This window comes from Salvelinus sp. IW2-2015, unplaced genomic scaffold, assembly GCF_002910315.2.
Source record: "Salvelinus sp. IW2-2015 unplaced genomic scaffold, ASM291031v2 Un_scaffold793, whole genome shotgun sequence".
In the NCBI taxonomy this organism is placed as follows: domain Eukaryota; kingdom Metazoa; phylum Chordata; class Actinopteri; order Salmoniformes; family Salmonidae; genus Salvelinus; species Salvelinus sp. IW2-2015.
This window is the reverse complement of record NW_019942616.1, coordinates 296,366-316,382: the sequence shown is the minus strand read 5'-3', so window position 1 is coordinate 316,382 and position 20,017 is coordinate 296,366. Positions and strand designations below refer to the sequence as shown.

Sequence of the window (20,017 nt, the reverse complement as noted above, 5' to 3'; positions counted from 1 at the left end):
GACAGATGGACAGAATGCAAGAAAGAAAGGAAGAGAGAGAGAAAAATAAAGAAAACAGGAAGGAGAATACATGGATTAGCACAATCCAGCTCCGATTAAAAACATTGATATTACTGTCATGCTCAAACTGTCATGATAATCATGATCTACCAAACAGATGTGTACCAAACTCACTAAAAGTGGCAGTAATAAAGCCTCCCTTGAAAAAGCCAAACCTTGACCCGGAAAATGTAAATTCGGCCTATATCGAACCTCCCATTCCCATCAAACATTTTAGAAAAAGCTGTAGCGCAGCAACTCACTGCCTTCCTGAAGACATATAATGTATACGAAACGCTTCAGTCTGGTTTTAGACCGCATCATAGCACTGAGACTGCACTCGTGAAGGTGGTAAATGACCTTTTAAATGACCTTTTAAAGATGCAGACCGAGGCTCTGCATCTGTCCTCGAGCTCCTAGACCTTAGTGCTGCTTTTGATACCATCGATCACCACATTCTTTTGGAGAGATTAGAAACCCTGAAGTACCTCGGCGTTACTCTGGACCCTGATCTCTCTTTTGACGAACATATCAAGAATATTTCAAGGACAGCTTTTTTCCCATCTTCGTAACATTGTAAATCAGTAAGTTTTTGTCCAAAAATTATGCAGAAAAGCTAATCCATGCTTTCGTTATTTCTAGATTAGACTACTGCAATGCTCTACTTTCCGGCTACCTGGATAAAGAACTTAATAAACTTCAGTTAGTGCTAAACACGGCTGCTAGAATCCTGACTAGAACCATAAAATGTGATCATATTACTCCAGTGCTAGCCTCCCTACACTGGTTTCCTGTTAAGTCAAGGGCTGATTTCAAGGTTTTACTGCTAAGCTACAAAGAATTACAGGACTTGCTCCTACCTATCTCTCTGATTTTGTCCTGCCGTACTTACCTACACGTACGCTACGGTCACAAGACGCAGGCCTCCTTATTGTCTCTAGAATTTCTAAGTAAACAGCTGGAGGCAGGGCTTTCTCCTATAGAGCTCAATTTTTATTGAATGGTCTGCCTAACCATGTGAGAGACGTAGACTCGGTCTCGACCTTTAAGTCTTTACTGAAGACTCATCTCTTCAGTGGGTCCTATGATTGAGTGTAGTCTGGCCCAGGGGTGCGAAGGTGAACGGCAAGGCACTGGAGCGACGAACCGCCCTTGCTGTCTCTGCCTGGCCGGCTCCCCTTTCTCTACTGGGCTTCTCTGCATCTGACCCTATTACGGGGCTGAGTCACTGGCTTACTGGTGTTCTTCCATGCCGTCCCTAGGAGGGGTGCGTCACTTGAGTGGGTTGAGTCACTGACATGATCTTCCTGTCCGGTTTTGCTCCCCCTCGGGCAAGTGCGGTGGAGGAGATCTTCGTGGGCTATACTCAGCCTTGTCTCAGGGTAGTAAGTTGGTGGTCTGTTGATATCCCTCTAGTGGTGTCCGGGCTGTGCCTTGGCAAAGTGGGTGGGGTTATATCCTGCCTGGTTGGCCCTGTCCGGGGGTATCGTCAGACGCAGCCACAGTGTCCCCTGTCCCACCCCTGTCTCAGTCTCCAGTAGCTATGCTGCAATCGTCTATGTGCCGGGGGGCGAGGGTCAGTCTGTTATATCTGGTGTAATTCTCCTGTCTTATCTGGTGTCCTGTGTGCATTTATGTATGCTCCCTCTAATTCTCTCTCCCTCCCCTCCCGGAGGACCTGAGCTGCCTGCGGCTAGGGAACCCGGACCTGTTCACCGGACGTGCTACCTTGTACCGGACCTCCTGTTTCGATCCTCTCTCTTCCTCTCTCTACCGCACCTGCTGTCTCGACCTCTGAATGCTCGGCTATGAAAAGCCAACTGACATTTACTCCTGAGGTACTGACCTGTTGCACCCTCTACAACCACTGTGATTATTATTATTTGACCCTGCTGGTCATCTATGAACATTGGAACATCTTGAAGAACAATCTGGCCTTAAATGGCCGTGTACTCTTATAATCTCTACCCGGCACAGCCAGAAGAGGAATATATATTTCCATTTCCACACAAATACATACATAGTTCATAGTGCATTACACATGCAATAAACACAATAACGAATGCAGTTGAGTAATGAAGGTACATACCTGCCTGTGTATCAATATGTGTGTACGCTGTGTGTGTGAATGTCTGTACGTAGTCACTACTTACCGGGCAGAGAGTCCAGGATGCTGCTTCAGACACAAACACATTCCCCATGTCCAAACTACCGCTCGTACTAAGGGTTACCCAGTCCTGGCTGCCCACATCCTTTGGCGCTAACTCTTCCCAGGCTAACCCCTCTGTAGCTAGCATCTCACTACCTAACAATTGACTAGCTATTCCCTCTCTAACTAGGTCCTCTCTAGCTACCCCCTTTCTAACTAGCTCCTCTCTAACTAGCTCCTCTCTAGCCAGGTCCTCTCTAGCCAGGTCTCTACAGGGTCTCTCAGAGCCGTCTCTCTAGCAGGTCCTCCAACCAGGTCTCTTTGAGCCAGGTCCTTCTAGCTAGTTTCTCTTAGCAGTCCTCTCTAGCCAGGTCCTCTCTAGCCAGGTCCTCTCTAGCTAGTTCCTCTCTAGCCAGGTCCTCTCAAGCCAGGTCCTCTCAAGCCAGGTCCTCTCTACTGTAGCTGTCCCCTCCACTGGGGCTATGTCAGCCTGGTCTATCCTCACACTCACTGTGGACATGTTATACTCACTACCTACCTACCTCTCGCTCTCTGTCTATCCTCACTGTGGACATGTGTCTCTCTCTCTGTCTCTCTCTCCATGTTATACTCCCTACCTACCTCTCTCCTTCACTTTTCACTTCCCCTTTCACCTCCCTGTATCTCTCCCTCTAGTCTCTCCCCCCTTTGTCACTCACACGGCAACACCCCCCCCATCATCTACCTAGCCTGTGTCCCAAATGGCACCCTATTCCCTATGTAGTGCACCAATTTTGACCAGAGCACCACGGTCAAAAGTGCCCTATTCAAAAGTAGTGCACTAAAATAGGAAAAGTGTTTCTGGAAGCCAGTGGTTCGGTATCTAAACGGGGGAGCCAGAAAGACCTGTGTGGTTTTGTAGGGAGGTGGGGGGGGGGTTGTATTGGGGCGACAGCGACACAGGCAGGCAGATCATGTAGTGTAGGGAGAACAATGGAGGCCACCTCAATAGACTTGATTCTGGAGCCACTCGGCTGGTTCCAGCACCATACGTGGTGTGTTCATAATGACCAGCCTGGGAATCCATCGCTCTCTTCCTCTCTCTTCTTCTCTCCCTTTCCTCTTTCTTTTCCTCTTTCACTCTCATCATGTTTCATTCTCTTGGGCCATCTAACTCAGTCTTTCATTCTCACCACCCCCCCTGTCTGTTTTACTGGAACAGCTCTCRCCCTCTTTCCCTCTAACCCGCTGTCTGTTCATCCTCTTATTAAATGTCAGACAATGACAAGCCTGAAAGCTGTGTGTGTGTGTGTGTGTGCGCGCTCGGGTTGAACATTTTCCTGGTATTTTACAAATGTTCCATCCCGAGAATAAATCACTTTTCTCCCGGGTAACCCGGTTTTTCCCTCCAAAACCGGAAGTGTCATTCAAAAGCATTATAAATATGTCTGGATTTGATTAGAGCTTAGATCTAGCCTGATGAGTCGAGCCCTATATTAATGACATTTAATTTTAATTTTAATTTTATTTCACCTTTATTTAACCAGGTAGCCCAGTTGAGAACAAGTTCTCATTTACAACTGCGACCGTGCCAAGATAAAGCAAAGCAGTGCGACAAAAACAACACAGAGTTACACATAAACAAACGTACAGTCAATAACACAATATAAAAATCTATATACAGTGTGTGCAAATGTAGTAAGATTAGGGAGGTAAGGCAATAAATAGGCCATAGTGGCAAAATAATGACAATTTAGTATTAACACTGGAGTGATAGATGTTGCGATGATGATGTGCAAGTAGTGATACTTGGGTGCAAAAGAGGAAAAATAAATAACAATATGGGGATGAGGTAGTTGGGTGGGCTATTTACAGATGGGCTGTGTACAGGTGCAGTGATCAGTGATGCTTAAACAGCTGATGCTTAAAGTTAGTGAGGGAGATATAAGTCTCCAGCTTCAGTGATTTTTCCAGAGAACTGGAAGGAAAGGCGGCCAAAGGAGGAGTTGGCTTTGGGGGTGACCAGTGAAATATACCTGCTGGAGCGTGTGCTACGGGTGGGTGTTGCTATAGTGACCAGTGAGCTGAGATAAGGCGGGGCTTAACCTGGCAAAGACTTATAGATGACCTGGAGCCAGCGGGTTTGGCCACGAATCTGTCCCCACCCTGAGCGTTGAMGATRCATCATGCAGAGGCCGTAGAGAAGCCAGATTTAGACATCGCATATAATTTAACAGTTCCATTTTACGCCATCTTGTTTATAAATAATGTATTATAATTTACTGGTTTCTCTCAGTTATTTATCCCGGGAAAAGGGAGTGGTTTTGGCCAGTAAATCCCAGTAAATCTCGGTAACCGGGTTCCAACCATTCAACTCTCGTGTGTGTGTGTGTGTGCCTTTGTGTGTGTATATTACGTGCCTGTGTCAGAGGAGGCTGGTGGGAGGAGCTATAGGAAAACTGTCTCATTGTATTGGCTGGATAGAATAAATGGAACAGAGTCAAGCATGTGGTTCGATCCCGTTCGATTGATTCCATAACAGCCAATGAGCCTGTGCCCCTATAGCTCCTCCCACCAGCCTCCTCTGGTGTTTATATGTGCCTGCTTGTGCTAGTCTGTGCTCCTATAGCTCCTCCCACCAGCCTCCTCTGGTGTTTATATGTGCCTGCTTGTGCTAGTCTGTGCCCCTATAGCTCCTCCCACCAGCCTCCTCTGGTGTTTATATGTGCCTGCTTGTGCTAGTCTGTGCTCCTCACCTTGGTGTGGTCCGGGCCCTGTGCGTTGGGCAGCAGATGATTCCAGAAGGGGGCAGCCTTGGCATCGGTGCCCCTGCAGGAGYCCAGCCCTAACCCCGGGGCCAGCAGGGCCAGACGGCTCCTCTTAGAGGTGGAGGGGCCCTCGTCCTCCGAACACGACTCTCCCGTGTCGCTGGATGATAGCAGTTTCTTCTTGGCCGGGCAGGGACCCGAAGAGATCCCACGGAGGCTGCTGGTGCTGGGGGTCTTCTCCACGGAGCTCAGGCCACTGGTGCTGGGGTTCTTCTCCCCGGAGCTCAGGCCGCTGGTGCTGGGGGTCTTCTCCCCGGAGCTCAGGCCACTGGTGCTGGGGGTCTTCTCCCCGGAGCTCAGGCCACTGGTGCTGGGGGTCTTCTCCCCGGAGCTCAGGCCACTGGTGCTGGGGGTCTTCTCCACGGAGCTCAGGCCGTTGGTGGAGTTGAAGGCGGTGGCACTGGGATGGGGCGGTGAGGACTCCAGCTTGGCCCCCCACTCCCTACCCTCCCCTGGCTCCTGGGGGTCTGTGGTGGGAGGGAAGCGGTGGGAGAGGGAGCCTGGAGGTCCTCCAGGAGGACTAAGGGTGTCGAATGCCCCAAGGGCCCCACGGGGGCCGTCAGTGCAGCAGTTGGGCTGATGCTGTCCCAATGAGGAGCCACTACTGCAGCCCTCCCCAGACCCTCCAGGATTGCCCAAGGAGCAGGCTGGCGCGTCGCCCCCAGGACGAGGCTCTGTGCTGGGTAAGGGGCTGTGGGAGCCAGGGGGGCTGTGTGGCTCGACCATGGGGGATGGTTTGGGCGAAAGCGGGGCCCATAGGTCCGGGACGGGCCTGTCGTGATTGTGCTGGGCAGGGCGTCTGGCGGGGGTGTGGCCCGGAGAGAGGGGGGCAGGTGGGGGGGATCTAGGCGACAGGCCCCCATCTGAGTCTCTGTGATCCACCATGATGCAGGAGGATACAGGCCCCTGCCCTACCCCTAACCCCATCCCTAACCCCATTCCAACCCCCATTCCGATATCCACCCCTACCCCAGGTCCTGACCCTGACAGCACCCCTCCATCCCTTTCCCTGTCTACGTCCCCAGCCAGGTGGGGCCATTTGTGGGTTAGATGGGACTCCTCTTGACCCCCACCCTGTCCCCTCTTGACCCCCACCCTGTCAGTCCGCTGGACCTGACCCGGCTGGAACTGCCCCGGCTGGGCCTCACTGGTTCTGGGGAGCTCGGAGGCTGAGAACCCCCCCAGCTGGGAGAAGATGGAGAGCTGGTAGACCTTCTGGAGACGCAGCTGCTCCTGACCAAAGGGCTTGGGAACCACCACCCCTGGTCGCATCACCTCAAGGTCGGGGACCTGTGAGGGGGCCGCGGGAGGAGGCACGTCCCCATCCTGYGATGGAAGCTCCACAGGAGCCAGCTCCTCCTTGCTGCCGCGTGTCAGTTCTACGTGAATGTGCCTCATGGCTGCTTGGGTTCTGAGGTCAGAGGTCAGAGCCTTAAAGTGTCTGAGAGACTTTGTGCAACAGGAAGTCAAGTAGCAGCAACAGGAAGTTCTAGAAAGTGCAAGGAGGCGGAGATTGACGTTCTACAGTAAGATAGGTCCTATACTTCCTGTTGTGATGTCATCAGTGTAAACTAGGAAGCAGAGTRGCACAGCACCTGAGGAGAAGCAAAGGTGTAATAATAAACATATTAGACACACTTATTGACTAGCAAACAATAACAAACAGACGTAGAAACTCAACACACAACTGTTTGCCCCAGAATGAAAAAGCTAATTACTCAACTTTTCTCTAAAATCTCTCAATAGATATCAATTCATGATTAACATGATGACAATGCTAGTTTCACTCATGCGACTAGTTGGGGTTTGCCCCACAGTACATAGTAACGCCTCACCTCTGTGCACGTCCGTTCGATGGTGCCCTCCTGTCCCGTCAGCACCTGGCACAACATCAGGAAGCTGTGCCCACAGACTCCTCCTACCACGGTTACCTGACTATCACCATAGTTACGAACAGTGCCAGCTAGCACCACATCCTCACACAGCCAGACAGCTTCAGGAGGAAGAGGAAGTGATGGAAGAGATGGATACAGGAACTACCTACCTACCACCTGGAGAGAGAGAGAGAGAGAGAGAAAGAAAATATGTATTGGTGAGGTGGTGAGGCTATGGATAGAAAGTGACCATCAACACATAGGCATACTGATGTTATAACAGACTTACTATTGGTTATTATGAGCTATGAGGACAGGAGTGAGTAAGAATGTATAAGGATTGTGTTAGAATCTTGACAAAGAAGTGCTGGCTGAGAGTAGCCTACTTTGATTGATTGATTGATTGATTGAGTGGCCTACTTACCGAGGGGGCAGGACGTCAGTGAGGCGGGAGGGTTCTGATAGGAAGTACTGATGAACATAAACAGGAACTGACTCTCCTAAAGCACCTGCTGTGATTGGCTGACGACTCGACACGCCCTCCCTGGTCACCTGGACGCAGGGTGAGACTCAGCGATGGCATCATGACACGGGCATTCCACAGAGAAACCCTGGAGAGACAGAGATTTACCTCAACTTAATCAATAATTCAATGACAACAGACACAAGTTTACTTATATTACCACTTTTGCTCCTATTTGACCCAATACGGAACAATAAGGCACAGCTGACTGAACCTTGACCCATCTAGACTTTGTGGGGGGACCAGATCTTGGGACAGGGTACGTGGGGGTGAGATAGAAAGAAAGAGAGAGAGAGAGAAAGAAAGAGAGAGAGAGAGAAAGAGAGAGAGAAAGAGAAAGAGAGAAAGAGAGAGAGAGAAAGAGAGAGAGGACATTAGAGAGAAGAATAAGAGAAGAAAAGAATTTGAGCTCAGATTGAGGAAAGAGGAGGAGAGAGAAGAGAAAGAGAGAGAGAGATATGATGAGTAAAAGCAGAGAGAATAATGAGAGAGAAGAGAAGAGAAAATGGAGAGAGAGAAAAGAGAAAGAGAGAGTTGAAGAGAGAGAGATAGAAGAGATAAAGAGGACAAGAGAGAAGAGAGAAGAGAGAAGAAGAGAAGACAGAGAGAACAGAGAGAACAGAGAGAGCAGAGACGATGAGAGAGAGAGTGAGAGGGTAAAGATGCTGTTCCAAGAAAACATTCTCAGAAAGTCAACATGGGCGCCCAAATGTCACACAAATGAGAACACTTTGGCAGGATTCCAAACTAATGCCGGCAAATGGCCTGTTGTGCATTCTAAATGGACCAATACTCCTAGTCCATATTCACTTCATAAGAAGGAATTCCCTTAGACCAAGCCCACTTTGTGGGAAAACAATATCGGTCGTACCCAATTGCCCACCCATTGAAAAAAGCCAACTTCTTAGTTGATTTTGTTATTACAACAGAAATCAACACATGCTTGAAAAACAGCTGTGTTGTACAATGTATGTAACCAATCAACAATCCCGTTCTACACGGGCCTTTCGAGTGGCACAGCGGTCTGAAACTGCATCGCAGTGCTTGAGGCGTCAACTACAGACCTGGGTTCGATCCCAGCCTGTGTTGTAGCCGGCCGCGACCGGGAGACCATCAGGTGGTGCACATTTGGCCCAGCGTCGTCCGGGTTTAGGGGAGGGTTTGGCCCCAGCGTCGTCCGGGTTAGGGGGGTTTTGGCCAGCGTCGTCCGGTTGGTTGGAGGGTTTTGGCCCAGCGTCGTCCGGGTTAGGGGAGGGTTTGGGCCCAGCGTCGTCTGGTTAGGGGAGGGTTTGGCCCCAGCACGTCGCCGGGTTAGGGGGGTTTGGCCCAGCGTCGTCCGAGGTTAGGGGAGGGTTTGGACAGCGTCGTCCTGGTTAGGGGAGGGTTTGCGCCCAGCGTCTGTCCGGGTTTAGGGGGGGGTTTGGCCCAGCGTCGTCCGGTTAGGGGAGGTTTTTGGCCCAGCGTCGTCCGGGTTAGGGGAGGGTTTGGCCCAGCGTCGTCCGGGTTAGGGGAGGGGTTTGGCACGGCGGGATATCCTTGTCTCATCGTGCTCTAGTGACTCCTTGTGGCGGGCTGGGCGCAGTGCACACTGACATCGGTCGCCAGTTGTACAGTGTTTCCTCCAACACATTGGTGTGGCTGGTTTCCGGGTTAAGAAGCAGTGCGACTTGGCAGGGTCGTGTTTCAGAGGACGCATGTCTCTCGACCTTCTTCTTTCCCGAGACTGGAACAACCAATTGGGGAGAAAAAGGGGTAAAAAGTCACAAAAATWAAATAATCCCCATCTACAGTTTGCAATGTTTTGCAAATGTATAAAAAAAACTAAACAGAAATACCTTATTTCCATAAGTATTCAGACCCTTTGCTAAGAGCCTCGAAATTGAGCTCCTTGATTGGAGTCCACCTGTGGTAAATTAAATTGATTGGACATTATTTGGAAAGACAGTGCATGTCAGAGCAAAAACCAAGGCATGATGTCAATGGAATTGTCTGTAGCGCTACGAGACCAGACTGTGTTGAGGCACAGATCTAGGGAAGGTTACCAACACATGAAGGTCACCAAGAACACGGTGGCCTCCATCATTCTTAAAGGGAAGAAYACTGGAACCACCAAGACTCTTCCTAGAGCTGGCTGCCCGGGCCACACTGAGCAATTGGGGGAGAAGGGCCTTGGTCAGGGAGGTGACCAAGAACCTGATGGTCACTCTGACAGAGCTCTAGAGTCCCTCTGTGGAGATTGGAGAACCTTCCAGAAGGACAACCATTTCTGCAGCACTCCACCAATCAGGCCTTTATGGTAGAGTGGCCAGACGGAAGCCACTCCTCAGTAAAAGGCACATGACAGCTAGCTTGGAGTTTGCCAAAAGGCACCTAAAGACTCTCAGACCATGAGAAATAAGATTCTCTGGTCTGATGAAACCAACATTGAACTCTTTGTCCTGAATGCCAAGCGTCACGTCTGGAGGAAACCTGGCACCATCCCTACGGTGAAGCATGGTGGTGGCAGCATCATGCTGTGGGGATYTTTTTCAGGAACTGGGAGACTAGTCAAGATCGAGGGAAAGATGAATGGAGAAAAGTACAGAAAGATCCTTGATGAAAACCTGCTCCAGAGAGCTCAGGGCCAAAGGAAGCAATCACACAATTTTTCATCCCCCAAAAATTACCCTTTCTAGTTTCTATCATAGTAATTCACACCCCTCATCTCCCAAAATCCCACTGCCTCCAGTTTAACAGTGATGAAATGACCAGCAGATCAGCTTCAACTCCAGTAACGTTGCCATGAGCAACCGATGATCCCCCCCCAGTAATAAATGGAATAAAGGAACACAAGCAAGGCATCATGCAACCTGACGGGAGGATTCCAGCTGAAGAGCGGACCATGACAAGACAGTATAAATAGAACATGACAGAGAGAGAGAGAGAGAGAGAGAGAGAGAGAGAGAGAGAGAGAGAGAGATTGACTGAGAGAGAGATTGACATCAGGGCCCTGCTCTGCCTGCTGTCATTACAGGACAGGATGTTTCTGAGAGACAAACACACACATATACACTCACACACGTAGTAACATACACACACACACACTGAGTGTACGAAACATTAAGAACACCCGCTATTTCCTTGACAGAGTGACCAGGTGAGACCAGGTGAAAGCTATGATCCCAAATTGATGTCACTTGTTAAATCCTCTTCAATCAGTGTAGATGAAGGGGAGGAGACAGGTTAAATAAGGAGTTTTAAGCCTTGAGACAATTGAGACATGGATTGTGTATGTGTGCCATTCAGAGGGTAAATGAGCAAGTCAAAAGATTGAAGTGCTTTTGAACAGGGTATGGTAGTAGGTGCCAGGCGCACCGGTTTGAGAGTGTCATTTTTTATTTTTATTTCACTTTATTTAACTGTAGGCAATGAAACAAGTTCTCATTTACAATTGCGACCTGGCCAAGATAAAGCAAAGCAGTTCGACACATACAAAACACAGAGTTACACAATGGAGTAAAAAACACATACAGTCAATAATACAGTAGAAAAATAAGTCTATATACAATGTGAGCAAATGAGTGAGATAAGGGAGGTAAAGTTAAAAAAAGGCCATGATGGCGGGTAAATACAATATAGCAAGTAAAACACTGGAATGGTAGAAATAGAAATAATGGGGTGCAAAAGGAGCAAAATAAATAAATTAATAAATACAGTAGGAAGAGGTAGTTGTTTGGGCTAAATTATAGATGGGCTATGTACAGGTGTAGTAATCTTGTGAGCTGCTCTGACAGCTGGTGCTTAACGCTAGTGAGGAGATAAGTGTTCCAGTTTCAGAGATTTTTGTAGTTCGTTCCAGTCATTGGCAGCAGAGAACTGGAAGGAGAGGCGGCCAAAGAAGGAATTGGCGGTGACCAGAGAGATATACCTGCTGGAGCGCGTGCTACAGGTGGGTGCTGCTATGGTGACCAGCGAGCTGAGATAAGGGGGGACTTACCTAGCAGGGTCTTGTAGATGACCTGGAGCCAGTGGTTTGGCGACGAGTATGAAGCGAGGGCCAGCCAACGAGAGCTTGCAGGTCGCAGTGGTGGTAGTATATGGTTTTGGTGACAAAACGGATGCACTGTGATAGATCATCCAATTATTGAGTAGGGTATTTGGAGGCTATTTTGTAAATGACATCGCAGAAGTCGGAGGATCGGTAGGATAGGTCAGGTTACGAGGGTATGTTGGCAGCATGAGTGAAGGATGCTTGTTGCGAAATAGGAAGCCAATTCTAGATTTAACTTTGATTGGGATGTTTGATGTGAGTCTGGAAGGAGAGTTTACAGTCTAACCAGACACCTAGGTATTTGTAGTTGTCACAATTTCTGAGTCAGAACCCACGTCAGAGTAGTGATGCTGGACGGCGAGCAGGTGCAGGCAGCGATCGGTTGAAGAGCATACATTAGTTTTACTTGTATTTAAGAGCAGTTGGAGGCCACGGAAGGAGAGTTGTATGGCATTGAAGCTCGTCTGGAGGTGTTTAACACAGTGTCCAAAGAAGGCCAGAAGTATACAGAATGGTGTCATCTGCGTAGAGGTGGATCAGAGACTCACCAGCAGCAAGAGCGACATCATTGATGTATACAGAGAAGAGAGTTTTGGCCCAAGAATTGAACCCTGTGGCACCCCCATAGAGACTGCCAGAGGCCCGGACAACAGACCCTCCGATTTGACACACTGAACTCGATCAGAGAAGTAGTTGGTGAACCAGGCGAGGCAATCATTTGAGAAACCAAGGCTATTGAGTCTGCCYATGAGGACGTGGTGATTGACAGAGTCGAAAGCCTTGGCCAGGTCAATGAATACGGCTGCACAGTATTGTTTCTTATCGATGGCGGTTAAGATATCGTTTAGGACCTTGAGCGTGGCTGAGGTGCACCCATGACCAGCTCTGAAACCATATTACATAGCGGAGAAGGTGCGGTGCGATTCGACTTGGCATGAACCGCAAAACTGCTTTGGTTTTTCACGCTTAACAGTTTCCCATGTTTATCAAGAATAGTCCACCACCCAAAGGACATCCAGCCAACTTGACACAACTGCGGGAAGCATTGGAGTCAACATGGTCCAGCATCCCTGTGGAAAGCTTTCAAAACCTTGTAGAGTCCAAGCCTCGACGAATTGTGCCTATTCTGAGGGAAAGGGGGTTTGCAACTCAATATTAGGAACATGAACACTAACACGCACGCACGCACACACACCTCCTGAGGCAGAGACAGCCAAGGCAGAGAGAACCAATCCTCCGTAATGACTCTCTAGTGACATATGTTCTCCCAGAAGTCACACACCATTACCCCCGAGAGCCCTCTGAAGGTAGGACCTACAGTTATAAACAACCAACTGTATACTGTTTTTTTCTGTCAGTCGTTTACATGCGAGTCCTGTGAAATCTGTCCTGGACTCGGTTTCCATTTCTGCACCTTACCCCATTGAATCGAAGTCTCTCCTCTACTCACATGTGATTGCGGCTTGTATTTAAAAACACAAAATACCCACTAAATATAAGCTACAAGCATCGTCTATATACATGCTGTCAGTGTCATAGAGAACTACGACAGAGCATACCCCCCCCCCCCCGCCAGGACAGTCAGCTAATTGGCTACCGAGTGGCGCAGCGGTCTAAGGCACTGCATCCCAATGCTAGAGGCTTCACTACAGACCCGGGTTCGATCCTGGACTGTATCACAACCGGCCGTGATCGGGAGTCCCATAGGGCATCACACAATTGGCCCAGCGTCGTACAGGTTAGAGGGGTGTTTGGCTGTTAATAATACATTGTTTTTAACTGATTTGCCTAGTTAAAATAAAGGTTCAATAAAGAAATAAAAAAATGGCCCCCTATTCTCTGTAGTGCACTACTTTTGACCACACGGCCCATAGAAAATAGGGAACCACTTGGGACGTAACCCTATGTCTGTTCCCCTCCCAGGTTTGGAGGTTAGAAAGGACCTGCTATGTTAGCAAGGACCTGTTTCTAATTACGTTCCGGGGCCCCCGACCACCCCCTCAAGAAAATAAAATAAATCGTCCCCCGGCTGGGGACCCCTGCAGTACAGCATCACTTATGCTTATTTTCAACCATCTTATTTTTTTCTGAGTGTCAAGTAACCTTCACTCTACAGAACAGGCCTTGAATAGAGACCCAGACTGGGTGTCTTCAGAACCCTATTTTGGGACGCAGCCCAGGAGAAAATAAATAGAACGGATAATACTGTAGTAGCTTAACAAACACAGTGGAGACGGAAAGGACTATGAGAGGGAGAGAGAAGAGAGACAGAGACAGAGACAGAGAGAGAGGAGAGAGAGAGACGGAGACCAGGAGAGAGAGAGAGAGAGAGAGACAGAGAGAGACAGAGAGAGTCAGAGAGAGAACAGAGAGAGACAGAGAGAGGACAGAGACAGAGACAGAGACAGAGACAGAGACAGACAGAGAGAGAGAGAGAGAGAGAGAGAGAGAGAGAGAGAGAGAGAGAGAGAGAGAGAGAGAGACTGTCCATTTTTAAAGTCTATAGATTTGGTCTGTATTTGATGAGCCGTCACAAACCAAATTCTCGGCGTAATGGCTGGCTATCACAAGTAGTCTACATGAACACATTGCTTTAAACACAAACACCACAATGTGAACATTCACACTAACAACCTCTTACACAGTCCCAGACAGTAAGTTGTCGGGCATCCTGACAACCCTGACCCACACCCACAACACAGTAAGCTGCTGAGGCCTTATAATAATGGCTGGACGGAACGAATGGAAACCTTGGGTTTGATGTACTTGATACCATTCCAAATATTCCGCTCCAGTCATTACCACCAGCCCATCCTCCACCATTAAGGAGCCACCAAACTTGTGTTACCCACACCCACCCACTCCCACACTTCTGTCCCAGAAGCAACCTGCCATTTACCTGTTGGGTGGTTAGGGGTCAAGAGGTCAAAGGTGAGGGCCGATATACTTGAGCGTTTGGCCCTCGTTCATACAGATGTAGGATCTTAATTTGAGCCAGTTTGCTACAGCAGGAAAATCATCCTGCAGCAACAGGAAATGTGAATTATTATGTGGAATATAATTAATGGGCATATTTGTAGGGGTTGATACATGTTTTGTATGGGAAAATCAAGCCTGAAATTTCAAAGTGGAAATTACAAACGTCAGAATCCTTTTTCTGCAACAGGGTGATCAAATTAAGATACTGCCTCTGTAAATAATCTTTCTAGGCTAACTAATGGCTATGGGGCCTGGTCAAAAGTAGTGCACTATATAGGGAATAGGGCTCTGGTCTATAGTAGTGCACTATATAGGGAATAGGGTGCCATCTGGGAAGCAACAAACGTCACACTCTCAGGTTGCGTAACCATGGTGATGTTCACGGAATGTTCTTGATGCAATCTCTTGTTAGAGAATCTCTCGTGACAGACCTAAACATTAAAGGCTTAATCCAGTGCACATATTCTCATTGGCACAACTACAGTTGAATGTGTATTGTCTCTATAGGTCCATAATCTATAGGTCCATAATCTATAGGTCCATAATCACTATAGGTCCCATAATCTATAGGTCCATAATCTATAGTCTAGAAATCTATAGGTCCTAATCTAGGTCCAAATCTATAGTCTAGAATTTCTATAGGTCCATAATCTATAGGTCCATAATCTATGGTCCATAATCTATAGGTCCATAGATCTATAGGTCCATAATCTATAGGTCCATAATCTATAGGTCTAGAATCTATGGCCATAATCTATAGGTCCATAATCTATAGCGTCTAGAATCTATAGGTCTAGTAATCTATAGGTCCATAATCTATAGGTCCATTAATCCTATAGGTCTTATAATCTAATTAGGCTATAATTTTATAGGTCAGAATCTATTTGTCTAGTAATCTATCTATAGAGTCCCGATAATCTATTAGGTCCATAATTCTATGGCATCCATAATCTATAGGTCCATAATCTATAGGTCTAATTATAGTCTAGAATCTATAGGCAGTCTAGAATCTAGGTCCATAATCTATAGGTCTCAGTAATCTATGGGTCTAGAATCTTAGGTCCATAATCTATCGGCTCATAATCTATAAGGTCTATAATCTATAGGTCTGAATCTATAGGTCAGAAATCTATAGAGTCCATAATCTATATAGTCTATAATCTATAGGTCTATAATCTATAGGCTCCAGAATATATAGGTTCTATCAATATATTAGGGTCTATAATCTATAGCGTCCTATAATTCTTATAGGTCTATAATCTATAGCGTCCAAATATATAGGTCTATAATCTATAGGTCTATAATCTATGGTCCAGTATCTATAGGTCCAGAATCTATAGGTCTATAATCTATAGGTTCCAGAATCTATAGGTCCAGACATCTATAGGTCCAGAAATTATAGGTCTATAATCTATAGGTCCAGAATCTATTACGGTCACGAATCTATAGGTCTATATCTATAATCCTATAGGTTCTATTAATTATAGTCCAGAATATATAGGTCCAGAATATAGGTCTATTATCTATAATCTATAGGTCTATAATCTATAGGTCTATAATCTATAGGTCCAGAATATATAGGTCCAGAATATATAGGTCTATAATCTATAGGTCTATATCTTATAGTCTATACATCTATAGGTCTATAATCTATAGGTCCAGATATATAGGGTCCAGAATCTATAGGTCCAGATATATAGGTCCAGAATATATAGGTTTATAATCTATAGGTTTATAATCTATAGGTCCATCATCTTGCATTAGTTGATCATGTGTGATCACAAGCACACCCCATGAGGTTTATAATTCACTGGCCTGAATCCACCCTTTTTCACTCTGGAAGGCACATAGTATTGTAATTATTCTAGTGTATCAAGAGTCACACTTAAAGATTAAGCCCTAGTCACTTCCTACAAAGAACACACCATTCACAAAGTTCTACAAGGGTGGATCTATCACAGCTAAAAACACAACACACCCAACCTACTTCCTGCATGAGGACAGCAGACAAACACACACACACACACCACACACACACACACACACACACACACACACACACACACACCACACACACCACACACACACACACACACACACACACACACACACACAACACACACACCACACACACCACACACACACACACACACCACACACACAATCAACTGTGATGGATTAGGTTAGTGTATTATCCACAGGATTTAGAATATGTGGAACGTCATCGTGTACAGAGGAAGGTCATGTAATGACCGACTATGAACAGAGGGAGTGAGAGAAAACTGGAAGAGATAGATAGAGAGAGAAAAAAAGAGAGAGAGAGAGACACACACACACAGAGACACACTGCCCACAAAATGAGGTGGAAACTGAGCTGCACTTCCTAACCTCCTGCCAAATGTATGACCATATTAGCGAGACATATTTCCCTCAGATTACACAGATCCACAAAGAATTTGAAAACAAATCCAATTTTGATAAACTCCCATATCTACTGAGTGAAATACCAGTGTGCCATCACAGCAGCAAGATTTGTGACCTGTTGCCACAAGAAAAGGGCAACCAGTGAAGAACAAACACCATTGTAAATACAACCCATATTCGTGTTTATTTATTTTCCCTTTTGTACTTTAACCATTTGTACATCGTTACAACACTGTATATATACATGATATGATATTTGTAATGTCTTTATTATTTTGGAACTTCTGTGAGTGTAATGTTTACTGTTCATTTTTAATGTTTATTTCACTTTTGTTTATTATCTTCTTCACTTGCTTTGGCAATGTTATCATATGCCAGCAGCATCCCAATGCCAGCAGCATACKACCCTGCATCCCACTGCTGGTTTGCTMCTGAAGCTAAGCAGGGTTTGTCCTGGTCAGTCCCTGGATGGGAGTCCAGGTGCTGCTGGAAGTGGTGTTGGGAGGGCCAGTAGGAGGCACTCTTTCCTCTGGTCTAAAAAAATATCCCAGGGCAGTGGGGTATTTTATATTGGGATTTTTCAAAGTAGCCATRCTTTGCCTTGATGACAGCTTTGCACACTCTTGGCATTCTCTCAGCCAGCTTCACCTGGAATGTTTTTCCAACAGTCTTGAAGGAGTTCCCACATATGCTGAGCACTTGTTGGCTGATTTTCCTTTTCCTTCACTCTGCGGTCCAACTCATCCCAAACCATCTCAATTATGTTGAGGTCGGGTGATTGTGGAGGCCAGGTCATCTGATGCAGCACTCAATCACTCTCCTTCTTGGTCAAATAACCCTTACACAGCCTGGAGGTGTGTTTTGGGTCATTGTACTGTTGAAAAACAAATGATAGTCCCACTAAGCGCAAACCAGATAGGATGGCATATCGCTGCAGAATGCTGTGGTAGCCATGCTAGTTAAGTGTGCCTTGAATTCTGAATAAATCACAGACAATGTCACCAGCTAAGCACCATCACACCTCCTCCTCCATGCTTCACAGTTGGAACCACACATGCAGAGATCATCCGTTCACCTACTCTGCGTCTCACAAAGACACGGGGGTTGGAACCAAAAATCTCAAATTTGGACTCATCAGAACAAAGGACAGATCTCCACCGGTCTAATGTCCCTCGCTCATGTTCCTTGGCCCAAGCAAGTCTCTTCTTCTTATTGGTGTCCTTTAGTAGTGGTTTCTTTACAGCAATTCGACCATGAAGGCCTGATTCACACAGTCTCCTCTGAACAGTTGATGTTGAGATGTGTCTGTTACTTGAACTCTGTGAAGCATTTATTTTGCTGCAATTTCTGAGACTGTTAACTCTAATGCACTTATCCTCTACAGCAGAGATAACTCTGGGTCTTCCTTTCCTGTGGCGGTCCTCATGAGAGCCAGTTTCATCATAGCTCTTGATGGTTTTTGCGACTGCACTTCAAGAAACCTTCAAAATTCTTGAAATTTTCCTTCATGACCTTCATGTCTTAAAGTAATGATGGACTGTCGTTTCTCTTTGGTTATGTGAGCTGTTCTTGCAATAATATGGTAACTTACCAAATAGGGCTATCTTCTGTATACCACCCCTACCTTGTCACAACACAACTGATTGGCTCAAATGCATTAAGAAGTTAAGAAATTCCACATATTAACAAGGCACACCTGTTAAAGGAAATGCATTCCAGGTGACTACCTCATGAAGCTGGTTGAGAGAATGCCAAGAGTGTGCAAAGCTGTTATCAAGGCAAAGGGTGGCTACTTTGCTTAGAATCTCAAATATAAAATATATTTAGATTTGTTTAACACTTTTTTGGCTATTACATGATTCCATATGTGTTATTTCACTGTTTTGAAGTCTTAGTCTACAATGCAGAAAATAGTAAAAATAAAGAAAAACTGAGTAGGTGTGTCCAAACGCTTGACTGGTACTGTATTATATATATATATATAGGGGGTCTTAACTAAGTCATCAGCTCAGATGGATAGTTGTGAGAATGCTGTTTGATAGGGGTCTCTTCCTTTCTCAAACTCCCTCTCTCTCTTCTCTTCCTCCCCCTCCCTCCCTCCCCCGTCTCTCTCCCTCTGTTCGAGGCCATTTTTGGAGCTGCTGAGTGCCAGGCTTCCTGACAACAACACAGACAGACAACATAAATGGGGATATCAGCTTGTGACACTCACCCTCACAGAGACATTTCATTCTCTTAGGCACCAGACAGCGTTTATTTACAAATGGTTAGTTTTAACACACACACCCAGTTAGCTTTCCCACAACGGTGTCAATCATCAGTTACTCTAAACCAGAAGCTGTAACCTGCCTGCTAGTTCATGTTTAGGAAGGTTTAAAGAAGGCATGTGTGTGTGTGTGTGTGTGTGTGTGTGTGTGTTGTGTGTGTGTGTGTGTGTGTGGTGTATCAAATCATTTTTCACTTGCGCCGAATACAACCGGTGTAGACCTTACAGTGAAATGCTTACTTACAAACCGTTAACCAACAACGCAGTTTAAAAATATACAACAAAAAAAAAGTAAGAGATAAGATAACAATAATAAAGGCAGCAGTAAATAACAATAGCGGGCTATATACAGGGGTACCGTACAGAGTCAATGTGGAGGCTATATACAGGGTCCGTTACGAGTCAATGTGGAGGCTATATACGCGGCGGTACCGGTATAGAGATCAAGTGGGAGGCTATATACAGGGGGTACCAGTACCGAGTCAATGTGGAGACTATTACAGGGTGGTACCGCATAGAGTCGAATGTGCGGGGCACCGGTTAGTTGAGGTAATATGTACATGTAGGTAGAGTTAAAAAAGTGACTATGCAAAGTAAATAACAGAGAGTAGCAGCAGCGTAAAGAGGTGGGGGGGGATAAATCATCGAATACTGCAATGCAAATAGTCTGGGTAGCCATTTGATTAGATGTTCAGCAGTCTTATGGCTTGGGGGTAGAAGCTGTTTAGAAGCCTCTTGGACCTAGACTTGGCGCTCCGGTACGCTGCCGTGCGTAGCAGAGAGAACAGTCTATGTCTTGGGTGGCTGAGTCTTTGACAATTTTTAGGGCCTCCTCTTACACCGCCTGTACAGAGGTCCTGGATTGCAGGAAGCTTGGTCCCGGTGATGTACTGGGCCGTACGCACTGCTCCTCGGTAGCGCCTTGC

General features: G+C 46.6%; 1 protein-coding gene across 1 annotated transcript in view; it reads right to left on the bottom strand.

Moving 5' to 3' along the window:
* The window catches only part of LOC112068931 (atos homolog protein B), a 52,983-nt gene that overhangs the window by 6,726 nt on the left and 26,240 nt on the right, over window positions 1–20,017 (bottom strand). The window contains exons 2-7 of the mRNA XM_070438342.1: window positions 7,294–7,480; window positions 6,831–7,046; window positions 4,924–6,590; window positions 4,236–4,333; window positions 2,193–2,215; window positions 1,248–1,297 (exon numbers count right to left, since the gene is read on the bottom strand). Coding sequence (XP_070294443.1) covers window positions 1,248–1,297; window positions 2,193–2,215; window positions 4,236–4,333; window positions 4,924–6,393 — 1,641 coding nt within the window. The 5' untranslated portion in view covers window positions 6,394–6,590; window positions 6,831–7,046; window positions 7,294–7,480. The remainder of the gene's footprint in view (window positions 1–1,247; window positions 1,298–2,192; window positions 2,216–4,235; window positions 4,334–4,923; window positions 6,591–6,830; window positions 7,047–7,293; window positions 7,481–20,017) is intronic.